General features: G+C 37.2%; 2 protein-coding genes across 5 annotated transcripts; one reads left to right on the top strand and one right to left on the bottom strand.

Annotated features, from left to right (window-relative positions):
- The first annotated feature begins 669 nt into the window (after nucleotides 1-669).
- On the top strand, nucleotides 670-4,057 carry LOC110111423 (zinc finger CCCH domain-containing protein 22). Of its 3 annotated transcripts, none has more exons than XM_020843301.2 (9): nucleotides 671-1,661; nucleotides 1,741-1,929; nucleotides 2,007-2,186; nucleotides 2,290-2,378; nucleotides 2,474-2,656; nucleotides 2,746-2,830; nucleotides 2,958-3,200; nucleotides 3,294-3,358; nucleotides 3,455-4,057. In XM_020843301.2, exons 1-8 carry the CDS (start codon nucleotides 1,105-1,107, stop codon nucleotides 3,325-3,327), a joined length of 1,560 nt encoding a protein of 519 aa, XP_020698960.2. In that variant the 5' UTR covers nucleotides 671-1,104; the 3' UTR covers nucleotides 3,328-3,358; nucleotides 3,455-4,057. The 3 variants fall into 3 exon arrangements, with proteins under 3 accessions (XP_028555754.1, XP_020698960.2, XP_020698959.2); XM_020843300.2 differs by having other exon boundaries at nucleotides 2,007-2,192; XM_028699921.1 differs by lacking the exon at nucleotides 3,455-4,057 and having other exon boundaries at nucleotides 670-1,661; nucleotides 2,007-2,192; nucleotides 3,294-3,359.
- A 5,559-nt stretch (nucleotides 4,058-9,616) lies between these two features.
- Nucleotides 9,617-16,332, bottom strand: LOC110111422 (cation/H(+) antiporter 15). 2 transcript variants are annotated; one of them, XM_028699920.1, is made up of 4 exons: nucleotides 15,958-16,332; nucleotides 14,560-15,564; nucleotides 10,200-11,479; nucleotides 9,617-9,742 (listed from the first exon to the last, which is right to left on the bottom strand). In XM_028699920.1, exons 1-3 carry the CDS (start codon nucleotides 16,204-16,206, stop codon nucleotides 10,226-10,228), a joined length of 2,508 nt encoding a protein of 835 aa, XP_028555753.1. In that variant the 5' UTR covers nucleotides 16,207-16,332; the 3' UTR covers nucleotides 9,617-9,742; nucleotides 10,200-10,225. The 2 variants fall into 2 exon arrangements, with proteins under 2 accessions (XP_028555753.1, XP_020698957.1); XM_020843298.2 differs by lacking the exon at nucleotides 9,617-9,742 and having other exon boundaries at nucleotides 10,116-11,479.
- Nucleotides 16,333-16,806: the final 474 nt, after the last annotated feature.

Here is a 16,806-nt window from a genome sequence, read left to right as displayed (position 1 = left end):
GAAGTTATCACATTTCTTGAATTTTGTAAACTTTTATTAGTCTTTTAATTTTTTTGAAAATGTTAGGCAGGTAAGTTTTTAAATTTGCTAACTCATCTAAATAATCATTCTCATTATATGCTTCATTTGCAAAAAAAAAAAAAGTTTCTTTGATATTATAAATTAAGTGGATTAATTATTAATTAGTACATAACTAAAAAGGTTTAAGTGAATTAACTTAAAAAATTTTCTATCATGTTGTTAAGATTGTTAATTAGAGTCATACTAAATAATTATAATTTGATACTAAAACAATTAAATTTATATAGCACAAAATTTAAGTTTTATTTGGGACAATTAATTATAATATTTTTTTAGTAAAATCTTTGGAAAGAGTTAATAAGTTATAAAAGATTCCCAATAATGAATGCAATGACACAATTTACAAAAATATATATTTAAATATTCATAAATAAGAAATGTTGTGCTGCTTATTTAGAGCGGCAATGCAAATATAAATATATTTAAGAAATTTGAGCTTAGCTTTAAGTGGTCTGTGTAGCATTAATTGGGAAATGGAAATGGCTACATAAACGGCTACAGAAATCGCTGCCACGATTTTGAACAGCAGAAACATCTCCACACAAACAGTAGGAGTAAAGACGACAAAGCTCTTCTGGCCTAATCATGTTTAAGCTAAAAGGAATGCAGCACTAGAGAGAGAGAGAGAGAGAGAGAGCGGTAAAGCTTGGCATTGACTCGAGGGAGAGAGAGTGAAAGGAGAGAGAAACAAGAAGCGAGGCGAGGGTTCAGGTAGAGAGGAACGTGACCTATTTGAAGAGATCCAGATCTAGCTACACTCTCCCACTCTCTCTCTCTCTCCTTCTTCGCTCTGCTTCTCCGCCGGAGGAGAATAGAGAGAGTAAGAATCGATGCAGAGGAATGAAGAAGGCTTGTCAGTTTAGATGGACTTTCAGTGAGCGGATGAGTAGATAGACGCAGCTGTTTAATTAAACTAGGCAGCTCTTTTTCTTTATCGTCTTCGCAGGGCTTTCTTTCTCTCTGCTCTTATAGATAAAAGCAAGAGGAACGATAAAGGAGCAACCTTTAGCTTCTCTTTTGGCCATGGATGCATACGAAGCAACCAAAATCGTTTTTTCCAGAATACAGAACTTGGATCCAGAGAACGCCGCCAAGATCATGGGACTTCTGTTAATCCAAGACCATGGAGAGAAGGAGATGATCCGCTTAGCTTTCGGTCCGGAATCTCTTCTCCAGTCCCTCGTTTTCAAAGCACACAAAGACCTCGGCCTACTAGCTCGGCCGCAGCCGCTCGCCATCCCTTCCCCTTCCTTGTGGTCGACGCCCTCAGCCGGCGATGAACTAATCGACGAGCTCCAGCTCCAAGCAGGCGAAGACATGGGGTGGGCCCAGCGCTGCTTTGCCGCTGACCCGTGGAAGCCCTGTCTCTACTTCGCGAGAGGATACTGCAAGAACGGCACTAGCTGTCGCTTTCTTCATGACGAGCCAGCTGCCGCCGTGGTTGACCGGTCGAAGAGCTTGCGGTTTATGAACTCTGGTTCGACCGCCTTTCCTTACTCGCCGACTGGGCCTTTGCCGCCGTCGCCGAAATGCATGAATATAAACTTCCTGCTTCAGCAGCAGCGGAGCGAGAGCCAAAGGTAACTCCTTTTTTATAAACAAAACCGGTTCACCGTCTTCTTCTAGATGTTAAAGCTGGCGTTTTGACCAATTTTACAGGGCGGCGGCTGCCGCCGCCGCAGCGGCAGCGCTGATGCTCGGAGGAGAAGACCCACAGAAGTTCATAGGCCGGCCGAGAATAGAAGGGAATGATTTTTCCGGCATCGTAAACCCTGTCTCAAGACAGATTTACTTAACCTTCCCGGCGGACAGCACTTTCCGGGAGGAAGACGTCTCCAACTACTTCAGGTTGGTTTTTTCATATAAAAAATCCAATCTTTCTCTTGTTGCTGCTCTATAAATCTGATCCTAGTTCGAATTCGCAGCATCTTTGGACCAGTGCAGGATGTGAGGATCCCATATCAGCAGAAGAGAATGTTTGGGTTCGTCACCTTCCTTTACCCTGAGACCGTGAAACTAATCCTCTCAAAGGGCAATCCTCACTTCGTCTGCGACGCTCGAGTTCTTGTCAAACCCTATAAAGAGAAGGGAAAAGTCCCAGACAAGTACAGGCACTCTCTCTGACGTCTCTCTTCCTCCTCTACCATTAAAGCAAGCTAATGATTTATTATTTCAACTAATCAAAACTTCTCATTTCACCTTGAGTAGGAAGCAGCACGGGGATAGGGGAGATTTTTCTGGTTGCACAACTCCAACTGGGCTGGATTCCAGAGACCCATTTGACCTTCAGCAACTCGGTTAGTTATCGCAATGAGTATAATTTAATTACCAACTTTACTCTGCCTCCTACGTTTCTGCACTTTCTCACATTGATTTCCTTGTTTGATTTAAGGGGCAAGAATGCTTTACTCGAGCGGCAACCAGGATATTCTTCTTCGTAGGAAGCTTGAAGAACAGAGAGAGCTTCAGCAAGCTATCGAGCTTCAGCACAGGCGGTTCATGGGTCTCCAGCTTCTTGATCTCAAGCGGAACAATATGACTTCAACGTTTACGATCAAAACCACTTTAGAAGATGGTAGTGATTAGTTGTTGTTTTGTTCTGTAGTGGAAGTAATTAATGAGCCAGAAGAGGAGTTAATGTGGATTCTGTTTTACTGTAAATAGATAAAAGCTCGGTGCTTGGGGTTGTTGCTGCTCGTGCAGACAAAGAGGAGGCGAGTCCCAAAGAAGATGGAGATTTCCAAGAAAGGTTATTTTTTTGTTACATTAATTCATTAATTGTTTGAATCCAAATTCTGCTGCACTAATGCTCAAAAGTTTCAGCTTTTATTTTATTTTTTTTTCTTTTTCGAGAAGGCTAATGAGTTATTTAACAGAGCGGAGCATAATCTCCCTGACAATCCATTCGCATCGCCGACAAAGTTGGCCTTGGCCGCCGCCGCCGCCGCCGGCGACTACTCTTCTTTGGTCTCAGAAGCAGACGCCGGTGGTGCGACTGCTTCCTCTTCTGCTTCCTCTTCTGCTTCCTCGTCTTCTCTGTTTGCCTCCACTTTACTGCCTGCAACTTCTACTTTGGAGAGCATGGCTTCTTTCAAATCTTGTTTTTTCCAGATGCCGAGGTTGTGACTGTATTTAGGTTTAATTAATCCTGTAAAAATATGTTCTTTTCAAAAGTTTAAAAATCTCATCTTTAGAGGATTTCTTGCTTTCAGGCTCTCCTCCGGCCCTGGAGCAGTTGGCCTCTAACGCATGGAAGCTAGTTCTTCTCCCAATCAAAGTGAGGAGCTTTCCACTAAGTTTCAAATCAGAATTTAATCGCAAATTCTTCCAGGCCATTGCTTCTGATATCTGGTTCTTCTTATTTTACTCGCAGGGAAAAAAACTGGCACATCTAGGAAAAGAGAATAGTTAGCAAGCTGTTTCCTTTATTTCTTTTCAAAGTTTTAATTTTTATAGCATTTTACTTTGGAGTGAAAAAGCCATAACAGAGAATGATGGAGGAAGGAGAAATGGAAGATAAAGATGGTGGAAAAGGATAAGAAAAACTAAAAATATCAGTGACGAAGACATTGATCAATCAATCAGAGGCTTCTCCAATGAATCATACGGCTGTGAATGCCATTAGAAGTAGATCAGTACAGCTGAATAGTGAGTACAGAAATCCACACAGAAGAAGAAACAAGACAGAGAGAGAGAGAGAGAGAAAGATTTAAGCTGAGGGCCTGAGGCTAAGAATGGATAAGATCAGAGTTGCAGAAGAACTAACGTAGAACAGCTTCTCTCCTCTCTTCCTTCTTACTCGTTTATTTAACCTTTAGTCTCTTTTTATGTTTGTATTTCCTCTGTAGGAATTGAAATCCATAAAATACTTAGAAGAAAGGAGTCATAAGAAATCAGGAAGTGGAAGAACTGCTCTTACTGTAACTAATCAAAATTTAAAGAAGAGATATAACAAATGAAGCTCTTTTATGATAAATTAGGCAATCTTATATGCCATATATCTTGTTTGTGAATTAGAATTAAAAAATAATTTATAAAATATAATACTATTTTCATTAGAACTAGTGGTTTGGTTTGACTGAAGTGGTCTTTGAAGTCTTATTTCAGGTTTTACTATAGAAAGAGAACTTTCATGCAACTGTGCTCATCGTTAGAATCTATTTTTGGTCTGAGTTTCTTAAGGTTTTTTTAAGCTTTTTACGTGAAAAAGTTGGAGTAGCTCGATTGGAAGATAAAATTAGATAGAGTCGTCTTAGAAGGTTTGGTCACATAAAACGGCGGCTTTCTGATGACCTGATTAGAAAAGCAGAGGTATTATATTCAACTTATGTTAAGAAAGGTAGAGATAGACCTAAAAAGATTTTGTTCAGAATATCAGAAATGATCTTTCTTTATTAGATTTAAATGAAAATTTTACTTTTAACATGTAGTTGACCCCACATAGTAGGATAAAGACTTGATATTGTTGTTGTTGCAAGTTTGAAACAAAGCTGAGGTTTACTTTAAGCTAATTTATTTATATGATATGATACTAATATTATAATATAATTTTATATTAAATAAAAATCTCTTTGGTTGTTTTATTAATTACAGTTTGTTCGAAGTACAAAGAATAATTTCAAGATTTTCTAAGTGAATTGAACCATATACTGTTTTGTTTCAAATAAGTTCAATAATATTTACTTTTTATGAATAAGAGGCTTTTGTAGAAAGAATAAAGGGGGTTTTATATACATACCACTTTATTTTATGTTATTTACATATTTAACAGTCAAAACATTAATATTACATGACTGTCACCCATAGAACAAATTTGAGTGCATGGAATGAAATATTAAAGTTTATAGGATTGTATGAATGATATAAATGAATTATAGGAGTGATATATTTGATATTGAAGTTGTATATGGGTGGTAGGCATATAATATTAATATTTTGGGTGTTAGATATATAAATAAATAACATAAAATAAAGTGGTATGTATGTTAATTTCCCACATAAGGTGTTAAATATTTTAGTTTTTTATGAAAAATTTGCATACGCAAATATAAAATATGAGAATATAGGAGATATTAAAATTTCTACATAAAAAATATAGGAAAAAGAAAAATCATGGGATTTGATTTAATTGAAATAAGAGTTTATTTCAATATGCTCAATCCCTAAATTGGAGAAGTCGGGATTTACAATAGTATGTGTTGTTAGCTTGTCCTCTTGCTTTAGTAGTGAAAACTTTTGTTGGGGTTGTCTTATGGGTGGGTATGGGTGGGTACTCAACATAAGGGGATAAATCAATTTGCATTTCTAATCATCGTATATCTTATATTAGTGCAATCATCATTACGTAATGTGCAACACTTAACCACGCTGTGACTACAATAAATTCTGATATGCTTCTTAAATGTTTACAATCATAGCAAAAGTGAAAGAAGCCTCAAGGTCATCAATCTGTGGCAAACTGCAATAAAAGAGCATGGAAAGTGGGTGAGTATAGGTGGGTATGGCATCCCAAAAGTCACCATGGGTGGGTGTGGGTGGGTGAAGCCCGTCCGAGCAAATCATGGGTACCCAATCAGGACTCCATGTAGGGCTTTGTTGTTTTATCAATTACTATTTTTTTTAAGTACAAAGAATAATTTCAAATTTTTCTAAGTGAATTGAACAATATACTGTTTTGTTTCAAATAAGTTTCAATCATATTTACTTTTTATGAATAAGAGGCTTTTGTAGAAAGAATAAAATATTTTAGAGTTTTATGAAAATTTTGCATACAAATGTAAAATATGAGAATATAGGAGATATTAAAATTTTTTACATTAAAAATATAGGAAAAAGAAAATTCATGGGATTTGATTTAATTGAAATAAGAGTTTATTTCAATTTGCTCATTCCCTAAATTGGAGAAGTTGTGATTTACAAGAGTGTGTTGTTGGCTTGTCCTCTTGCTAGAGTAGTGAAACTTTTGTTGGGGTTGTGAGGAGTGCAAAGCGCCCGATCATTTGTGGTTGAATGATCGCGTTGCAACTGTGGCTTTTGGGTGATGGCGGCTCGACAATGAAGGTTGAGCAATAACAATCTGATGTCAATTGTTGAGCGGCTAGGGTTTGATAGTGATGGTGGTCTAATGACTATAGTTTGATGATATCAACAATTATGGTGAATCATAGTGGTTAAACGGTGGACAAATAATTTTTAGATGATGATGGTGGGTATCAATATGATAGCGACAATTGCGTAGTGATTCAAAGATATGGTCGAACGATGGTTAGGTGGTGCATGGTCTGATGGCCATTGATCTTGTAGTGTTCTGACAACAGTCGTCCATCTTGCAATGGTCTAATGATCATCGATCGTGTAGTGGTCTGGTGAAGCTACAAAAATCTTTTTCTAAGCTCTTTTGAACCTCAAGCAAAGGCTATCCCTCATGTAGCAAGTTAGTGGTGTCAAAATAGGTTGGTGGGTTGAATTCCCCCTTAAATCGACCAAACTCGAATCGAGTCAATCCAAACCCAACATGTTTAATAAATGGATAAAAAATATCAACCCAAACTTGCCACTAGAAACACGAATGACTCGAGTTTGACTCGTTAACTCATTTTAATATTGTCGTTGTGAGGTCCCAAACCCTAAAAGTTTTTTTTTTTTTTAGGACATTTAAAGCAAACTCACACACACAACGCATACACAAAGACTCGAACCCAAGACCTCTTAGTTGGAAGCATAAGCTCTCAACCAGTAGGCCAAGATGAGCTGTTTCCAAACCCTAAAAGTTAAAAAAAATAAAAACAATGTCCCAAATGAAGCCTTAGTTGAAGAATATGACATATGCAATTCTCAAGCATTAGTAAAGCTTATTTCTATTTCATCTTTATTTTGATAATAAGCCAAAGAGAATAGAAACATGGAAAATAAAATTTAAAATTATTCTTTATTGTAGAAAATTTTAAGAGAATTCATGCTAAATGGAGCTAAGATTGAGCAAGTTTAAGATTTAGTTTGAGACGGTTTTCTTACTCCTTTAAGTTGCTTTAGAAAAAGTAAATTTTTAAAGTCGTTGTAGAAAGCAAGTTTTTAGTAAAAAAAAAAAACCTTTTTAAAAACCAAAAAAAAAAAAATAGTGAAAAAAAAACTATAGTTGCGGTCTAAAAAATGGAGCAATAAAAAAGCTAGCTCAAACATTGCCTAAGTGTATTTAATGGCTTGTTAAAATTTTGTAAACAGAATGTGAAACAGGTATATACGTGAAAAGGTTGGAGTAGCTCCAGTGGCAGATAAGATTAGAGAGAGTCGCCTTATATGATTTAGTCAGATAAGACGTCAGCCTTCTAATAGTCCGATTAAGAGAGTAGATATATTAGATTTGACTTATATCAAGAAAAAAGTAGTGATAGATCGAAAAAGACTTGGTTAGAAAATATTAGAGATGACCTTTTTTTTATTACATTTAAATGAGCGTTTGAGACTTAATAGGACATAATGAAGAAAAATGATTTATGTAGCTGACCCCATATAGCGGGATAAAGGCTTGATCTTCTAGTTGTTGTACACTGCATTATTCGGTTAATAATCAATTAAGCGTCAAAATTAGACTACTTTCTCAATGGTTCAGATAAAGAAACTTTCCTGCTATGCTTATAAGCTATTTTCTTGATCTTCCAATGATTAAGTTAAGGAAAAAAAAACTCTTTTTTTTTTTTTACAACTCTGATCTCTTTGAACAATTCTAAATTATTTTTTTACAACAACTAATTATTTATAATACATTCTGAAACTCTCTTAATCTGGTTCTTGCTGCTGGAAAATAAGATCTTTGATGGAACTAAGACTTCCTGTATGAATGCCAACAATGAAAATAGAACCCCAGCAATGATTGTAGAGGGTGCAATTTAAATGGAACATAATAATATTAAGCCCTATGGACTTCTAAGTTCGATTGCCGACACTAAAAATTGAGTTTTGCTTATAAGGGATGGCAATTTTAAAAATAATTTGCCCCTGTAAAAAATTAGTTTGCCCTCTCTTAATGAGTTTTGCTCCCATCCAGTCTCGATCCAATTCATGCAAGCCCAATCACTCGTTATTTATCATGTGCACTATTTCTCCTATCTTATTCATATTTGTCAGACTGGTGCTAAGCCCCTGCGACCTACTAAAAGTCCCCGCCACCAGTGCTTTCTTGATGCCTGCCACCAGCTTTGCCTACCCTCAAACATAAAGCTAGTTCCACCCCTACTTAGCTCCATTGATGATCTTACAAGAACTGCATAGTAAGAATTAGTTTTTGCCGCCTTCTCGTACCAAGATTAAAATAAATGTAATAAAATTTCTTTCTAAGTACAAGAGTATATCCTTTCCCGACCTCAGGCAACTAACAATTAGAGTAGTTTTAAGGTATGTCTTTTGTTTTGATAATAGTTATCATCGTAATCATTCGAGACTAAGTACTTTGACTTGCAAATAGTGTTGAATATTTGAACATTCCTCTCCCCACTCCGAAAGATAAATCAAATCAATCTAGTCTTGGTTGAGTTCTAATAAATTTGCCCCTATAATGTCTTTAATTTTATTAGGGTTCGCTATGATTCTATCTATTGACATCAAATAGCTCAAAAACTTCACTGGCCAAGCATTAAGTAAACAATTAGTAGGATCGGATTAAGCTTCATTATGTGCATATTTAGTGAAGTAAATATTTTTATGTGGTTAGTAATGTGGCCAGAATGCTATTTTGATCTATTTGGGTTATGAAAATCCTATCCATCAATCGCTAACATATAGCTCCTATCTTTTTGAAGTCGAATACATTACCTTAAGAAAAAAAATGTTCCTTCATTTGTGATGAAAACTTTAGCATTTTCTCAACCTTTAGCTAAATCCTAATCCTAATTCGTTTTTACGCTTGATCAATGATTGTTGATATCTACTATATGCATCTTGATATCTATTATCCTTATTTTGGATGGCTATCAAGCAAAAATATCACATTTTTTTACATTTAAAGTATCTTAGTCAACAAGAAATTAATACATATACTAAAAGATACCCAAATAGTTGCAAACAATTAGTCACATTTTAGGGCATCCCATGCTATAATTTATCTTAGCTATATTCAACATAATCAATCTTGACCAGCTCACATGTAGGTTACGTTTGGTTTATTTGCCATTGCGGTTTCAAAAACATCAATTTGAGAAATGGAGTTTTTTAAACGGAGAAGCTAATACATAACACTTCTTAAAACATTAGAGAAATGGAGTTTTTGAAAAAGTATGCCTCACATTCAAACATGTTCCGTCAACTGAGTTTTCCGTTTCAAAACGAAAAACGGAGGAGAAACGGGGAACCAAACGAGCACGCAATCAGCCTATTCTTAGCTTTTGAGATGCTCATTTTGGGTCTTTTTGTAAAATAAGCTCCATGCTCCAATTCCAATCATATGTGAACTCTAGTTTGATTAGATTGAGCAAATCATCCATACTAGTTTTTTTTCCTCTAACACAACTGTTCTCTTTTTATTGTGAACTAGGAAAAATACTTTCATTACATCAGTTCGGCCCAATGACTCGCTTGGATTTAATAATTTTGGGCTTTGAAGATCCAAAATCAGTGCATTCTGGGCTTTATAGTTGTTTCTTTTGGGCTTTCTTTGAGCTTACAAAACCTGCACAATGGAACGAAGCTTATACGATAACTTTAAGGGAAATTTACATACATACCATTTTATAACATCCTATTTATATATCTAACACCTAAAATTTATATATATATATTCCCCTCTAAAATTAAATATTTAGACAGTAACAACATTAAATTCCCTTAGATAAAATAGCCAATTTCTCATCCCAAAATTTCTAATGTAAATTAATATGAATAAAAAAATAAAATAAAATTGAAATATTACATAATAAAATGTTCATTCAAGACCTAAAATTTAAAACTAGTAAAGACTTCATGGTTTGAAGCTTATTGAATTTAACAATATCCTAATACACACAGCTCATTTTGATATGGAGCTTTAGTTTGACTTTAATTGATTAAAAATAAAAAATCCTAATAAAATTTCTTCTTTCCTTTCCCCCCAAAAAAAAATTCTTCGTTCCTGTACAGTATAAATTTACCAAAGATCCTGCTTTTGCTGTTCTTCTCAGGTTGTTCGGGAGGCCATGCTTCCGGTCCTGTACGTCGCCTTCTCAGCCGACATCATCGCAAGCCTGCCCCTCGACGAGCCCATCGTCGTCTTACCCGGCGCCGCTTCTGATTCCCCTGTTTCCATCTGCAAACACTGCTGCATCACCAACACCGAAGTCACCGGCACGCCGAAGTCCGGCGAAGCAAGCAGGTCCCCAATGGGCCCTAGCTCCGGGCACTCGCTCCAGTCCGTCAGCCCAGCGGTTAAAGGCGATCCAACTCCACATTCCTTTCCAACAATATACAAATCATGCCGTCCGTCCACAAGGGATCTCAGTGCCGCAACAGTGTCCTCTGCGGACTCCGCCTCGATCTCGGTGTAGGCAACGGAGTTGTCGCCGACGTACTGGATGCGGAACTCGGTGATGTACTCATCGTCGAGGACGGATTCGTCGGAGCGGATTTGGTTGATGAGGCGGAGAACGGTGAGGGAGAATTGGCTGTGGCCAGCGATGCGGGAGGCAAAGGCGAGAGCTTCGCGGTCGTCGGGGCCACCGAGGAAGAAGAGGGCGGCCTTTCGGGTTACGCCATGGCGGGAAGGAGCGGGAAGGCCGCGGTCAATGAGGATGGCGACGGAGCAGGGGGCGGCGGCGAGGACGGATTGGTTGAGGGAGCGAAGTGAAGGGTTAGTTGTCTCCATGCCGCCGTCGACCGTGCGGTGTTTGTGAAAGGGGATGATGATAAGAGCGGCGCGGAAGTCTTCGGCGATAGCGGAGATGTCCTGTTGCATGGTGGGGTAAGGGGAGACTGCGGTGAGGGTTCGGACGAAAACGCCGGCGGATTGTTCCTCGTAAGACCTAAAAGCGCGGGCGATTGCGGCCGTGGCGGCGGCGGCAGCGGAGGAGGAAGGTTGGCCACCATTACGGCCGACGCCGTCCTTAGTGGTGGTGGTGGTGGTGGAGTGGATGATAAGCATGGAGGAGGGTCGGGAGGAGAGTTCGATGAGGTGGAGGGCGATGACTGAGACGGGTTGGCGTTTGATGGGGTTGACAGCGTCGAGAAGACCGAGCATGGCAGGGACGTGGCGGGTGGCGTGGACGCAGAATACGATGCGGAGTTCAGATTCCGGCCGACCGGACTGAACGGAGCGACGCTTGAAAGAGGCTAGGCGACGAGGGGAGCGGAAAGTTACGGATAGGAGAGGGCTCACAAATGCTGTTACGATTGCCGATGTGCACACCAGAACAGAGAATGAAGCCTCGCTAAGTAGCTGCTCAGCAGAAAAAAAAAATTTATCTCTCTGCAAGTTTTCATAGATCAATTCAACAAGATAAACACCAAATTAAGCTATAATAACATTCTTTATATTTGATCGCTGATAAAACTTGTTCAAAGCAATTGAGCAAATCATTCGCATAAACTCAATTACTTACAAAAAAAATAATTAAATATGCTAGAATATAGAATAAATATGGTATTCTATTTAACTTGGAACCTTCAAACATTAGTTGAAGATACTTGATTGATTTAGCAAATGAATAAAGTTTGCATGAATCATGATGCCACTGAGTTATTTACTCAAATTGTTTTCAAAGAAAATTCATAGACATATGTTAGCAAAGTATATTTCTTATAAAAATAACAACAACATCAAATATTTTTCCTATTATATTATGTTAATAGCCAAATTCTCATTTAAATCTAATAAAGAAAGATTATTTTTAATATTTTCTAATCAAAACTTTTTAGATCTACCTATACTATTCTTAACATAAGCCAAATAAAACACATATATTTTCCTAATCAGGTCATCAGAAGGTTGTCATTTTATATGACCAAACCATCTAAGACGACTCTCTCTAAACTTATCTTACATTGGAGCTACTCCAATCTCTTCATGTATATGCTCATTTGTAAAGCCGCTCATCCACCTAAGGCTCCTCATCTCTTCAACACAACTTAATAATATGCTTCTCTTTTAATGGCCAGCATTCTGCATCATAAAGCATTGCACCTCTCATCACCATCTTATAAAATTTTCACTTAAAGTTTGAGGGGACTTCTCTATCACACAACAAGTCCGATGCATTCCTCTACTTCAACTATCCAACTTAAACTTTACTAACAATATCCTGATATATTTAACCATCACTTTGAATAATAGATCTAAGATATCTAAAGAATGAACTCTTATTAATGACTTGATTGTCCAAAATCACAATCCACCCACTAGGCCTATTACTATTAAAATTACACTTCATATATTCGATTTTAGATCTACTCAAACAAAAATCTTGATACTCTAAGATTGACCTCCATAATTTAAGTTTACCTTCAACTCCTTCTATAGTCTAATTAACAAGAAGAATATCATCAGCAAAATAATACACCATGGTACAACATCCTGCAAATGTCTAGTGAGAACATTCATGACTAAAAAAAAATTATATGGGTGTAAGGCTGATCCTTGGTGTAATCCAACAGAAATGGGAAAATAGTTGGTCAAACCACCTTCATAAAAATAATAAAATCATCAATAAAACATAAGTGAGATATATGAAATCCATATAAAGTTCTAAATTAAAGGCTAGGATACTTCTCAAAAAGATCAGCAATAACTCTAGAAAGATACCCAGCCGCAATAATAAAGAGGGCCGGAGAAATAGGATCACCCAATCTCAATCCGTGAGAAGCCTTAAAAAAAACCATTGGCTTTACCGATAACAGTGATAGAAAAATAGGGGATTGCTATGCAAAGCTTAATGAGGTGGATAAAATTTGAATCAAAACCAAACAACTTCATAATCTCATAAAGGAAATTCCAAACATTGAATACAAGTAACTCATCCATACATATCCTTAGTGACTTGAATACAAGGATTATAAACCCTTTTTTTTCTAGAATTGTCCATATATAGCACTTCTTTTGGAACTTTATCATAGCAAAGTATATTTCTTAAATTAAATAAAATTTATTTTAACCTTATTTAATTAGAAAATAAAATTATACATCCAATATCATCCCATTTGACATAGTAAGTCTTATAATTATCATGAAACAAGCTCAATAAGTCAAGTGCCTTGAATTAAGCCATAATTCACCAATGCAGCTACCTACCACATGTACTAGATCATTCTACTAAAAATAAATTGTCTAGAGAAGAGATAAACTCTTTAAAAGTCAATCAATCTTTAAGTTCATGGTATAATGAAGTTGCCTAAATAAGAGTTTAACTCGCCAAAACTCATCATTCAACTTAAGCCCTAATATATTGAGTGAGTGACATAAGAGGTCAACTCATCAAAACTCGATCTTTCTTCAGCCCCTCATGTATTGAAGCTGCCATAAAAAAGAGGCCAACTTCTTAGAACTACATTATTGAAGTCAACAAGGTGTCTAAAACCATTAGCTAGCTTAGACTAAAGTCATTAGAGATTTTATCCAAAAAAAGCTTAATTATCAAACATAATGTTCTCCATTTGAAAATCAACAACAAATCTCTTGTACCTAAATAGCTATAAATTAACTAATTCATTTTATAGCAAGCACTTGTTAAGAATTGTTACTACATAAATTTAGACATTTTTATACCACTTAGCAACAACCTAAATCTATAAATAGGAGTTTAGAGGATGAGCCCAATGCATTTTGACAACTTTCTAATTGATTAAGTTTAAATATATTGGAAGATAGAAGATATATGATGATTTGTTTAACGTGGAACATTCAACATTAATAACAAATTTTTGATAAATTCAACAAATGAATAAAGGTTGCAAGAATCAAAATGCTAATACATAATTTTCTCTAATTTTTTTTCAAAAAAAAAAATCATATATATGCTAACAAAGTTTATTTCTTTATTTACATTTTTTTTACGTTATTCAATTATTAAAATAAAAGTTACACTAATGTCGCCATTGTAGAGTTAATCAACACATAGCAAAATTATGAACCAAAATTAGTAAGTCGTAAGCATTAAAATAAAGTCATAACACACCAAAGAAGCTAAGTAGCATGCGTGATCGAACATTCTACTCAGCTTTTCCCTAAAACTTTTCTCTAAAACAAAATTATATGAGAAATTTATGATTGAGTTTCAGAAAAAATTTATATACATAATATCTAAATTTTTAGATTTAATTGTATAGTATCTTAGCCTTTAAATCACTACAAAAATAATTAAACTTAAATTTTTATGCAAATATTTGATGTGATCAAGGCGATAAAACGTTAAATATAAGAAAATAGTTATTAAATATGTAAATATAAATGAATAATATGGTATGTATCATGTATGTAATCCGCCATTTTTACACAATCATGATCAGATCAGTTCTGTTTCTTACCTGCTGACCGCGGCCAATGTTGAGCAAGACCAGCTCGATGACGCCCTTGGTGTTCATCAGGAGTCCAATGGCCATTCCATCACGAAGTGGAATTTGGTAGATATTGGAAACCACTAAGCACCCAACAATCTTCAAAACAGCAGAGGCGACCACAATCAGAATCAAAAACACAGCCGCGACAATGTCGTTAACAGCACCAAGGTTAGTTTTGATCCCACTAATCCCGAAAAACAGAGGCAGAAGCAAACCCTCAACAAAATCTTCAAGCCTCTCAATCAGAGCCGTGCCTACAGGACTATCACTTGGGATCACAAACCCGTACACGAAGGCCCCGAGAACAGCATGAATCCCAATCGCATCGGCAATGAGCGCAGCCACCATGACTCCAACAAGCATCGCGCCGGCGCTGAAATCGTTGACGACGCCGCCCTCCGGAGTTCGAGACGAGATCCAATTGGCCGCTGGGCGGACCAAGAAGCGGGCCGCGCCGTAGAAACCGATGCCTGACATCATAGTCCAGAGAGTAACGAACGGCTCGCCGTTGTTCTGGGCTAGGGTTACGGCGAGGGCGAGGAGAACCCAGACAAAGCTATCGACGAGAATGGAGGCGGAGAGGGACGTGGTGCCGACAGTGGAGTTGAGGAGTTTAAGTTCGGCGAGGGTGCGTACGAGGACGGAGAATGAGGAGACGGAGAGGGCGACGCCGAGGAAGACGACGAATGACGCCAGGTTGGCTTGAACGTCGCTGTTGAGCGTGGATTGGAGGGCGGCTGCGGCGACGGCACCTATGCCGAAGGGGACGATGGTGCAGGCGAGGGCTAAGGAGACGGACTGGCCAGTGCGTCGGACGGCAATGAGGTCGATCTCGACTCCGGTGATGAAGGTGAAGTAGATCAGGCCTAGGTAGGCCGTGTTCTCCAGGACGATCACGCTCGGCAGAGGGAATAGCTTTCTGGCGACCCACGGGATGCGACCAAGGCATGTGGGGCCCACCATGATCCCGCCCTTGCCAATCACATTTTAGTAAGAATAAATTCTAATATTCTAACTTTTATAGCATTTAAAATTATAAATTAAATAAAATAATAGTATTTTTAATTTTTTTAAATAAAATATACATTTTTATGTGCATATTTTTAAAATATGATAGTATTTTCAATCAAGAGAAAGTATAAATACTTACTTTTTATTCATTTCGTTGAAATTATAGAAAAAAAATATTTTAAAGAATAATAATATCTTTACTCTTTTTTTATATAAAAAATATGCATTTGAAGGGATTTTAATAATATATAATTAAAAAAAAATTGCATTCAATCGAACAACACTGTTAGACAATTCGATGTCGCAGAAAATGAGAAGCAAACCCTAATCCTATGAGAGGAGGAGAGAGAATACGATGATGTTGGCGAGGTAGCGGGGTTGGTGAAGGGGACGGAGGAGGAGGGCGACGAGGCGTGTGATGATGACGATGAGGAGGAGCTGGATGATGAAGCGGTTGAAGGAGTATTCGATGAGATTCTCGCCTTGCCATATGCCGCCGTTGGAGGTGCTCTTTGGGTTGAAGCAGACGACTGGAGAGAGAATGGAAGAGTTGCGCCTGGAGTCCACCAGGTATTGAATACCGGAGGAATTGCCCGACGCCATTTCCGCCGTCGCAAACCCCTCCGACCTTGTTCTTCGATGGCCGGATTAGCGAGCGTGCAATTCGTGATTCTGAGCTGGTACAGGTGAGGGGGTTGATGGAGAAGAGAGAGGGAATTGAAGGGTGGGAGAATTTGGAAAGCTGGCGAAGAGGAGGAATGGTGGTTACGAGAGAAAGAGACAGAGAAAGTGAGAGAGAATAGGAGAACGAGCGCTGGGATTTTAACTGTATAATTTTTATGACTTTTGAGACATTATTCGATTGAAACCATCAAAACTCCAAAATTTGCATCCAACTTATTTCTTATGCTTATGAAAGAGAAGAATATTATTTTAATTTAAATAATTAATAAAATAAGATGATTAAAACAATTAATAACTAGAATAATAATATTAATTAATTATTTCATATAATAAAATAAGTTAATTTTAAATAATTTTTTTTAAATTATAAAAGCTAATATATCTTAATGGTGATTTATATTAATATTTTTAAGCAAATAATTTCACAAGCAAATAAATCAAGCCAGAACAAACTCTAAAGCTCAACTTATTAGCTCATTAACCATAAACTCACAAACCATTCATTAAACCAAGCCCATG

The sequence above is a fragment of the Dendrobium catenatum genome, unplaced genomic scaffold, assembly GCF_001605985.2.
Source record: "Dendrobium catenatum unplaced genomic scaffold, ASM160598v2 fragScaff_scaffold_1414, whole genome shotgun sequence".
In the NCBI taxonomy this organism is placed as follows: Eukaryota; Viridiplantae; Streptophyta; class Magnoliopsida; order Asparagales; family Orchidaceae; genus Dendrobium; species Dendrobium catenatum.
The sequence above is the reverse complement of the archived record's forward strand: the minus strand, read 5'-3'. Positions and strand labels throughout refer to the sequence as shown.

What these genes read in the sequence shown, in the direction of transcription:
- LOC110111423 (XM_020843300.2), top strand. Translation starts at nt 1,105, where the DNA reads ATGGATGCATACGAAGCAACCAAAATCGTTTTTTCCAGAATACAGAAC. An exon ending in CAGCGGAGCGAGAGCCAAAG is followed by an intron (nt 1,662 to 1,740) that starts GTAACTCCTTTT and finishes CCAATTTTACAG; the next exon opens with GGCGGCGGCTGCCGCCGCCG. An exon ending in GACGTCTCCAACTACTTCAG is followed by an intron (nt 1,930 to 2,006) that starts GTTGGTTTTTTC and finishes TCGAATTCGCAG; the next exon opens with CATCTTTGGACCAGTGCAGG.
- LOC110111422 (XM_028699920.1), bottom strand. Translation starts at nt 16,206, where the DNA reads ATGGCGTCGGGCAATTCCTCCGGTATTCAATACCTGGTGGACTCCAGG. An exon ending in GCTACCTCGCCAACATCATC is followed by an intron (nt 15,565 to 15,957) that starts GTATTCTCTCTC and finishes GTGATTGGCAAG; the next exon opens with GGCGGGATCATGGTGGGCCC. An exon ending in ACATTGGCCGCGGTCAGCAG is followed by an intron (nt 11,480 to 14,559) that starts GTAAGAAACAGA and finishes TCTGCTGAGCAG; the next exon opens with CTACTTAGCGAGGCTTCATT.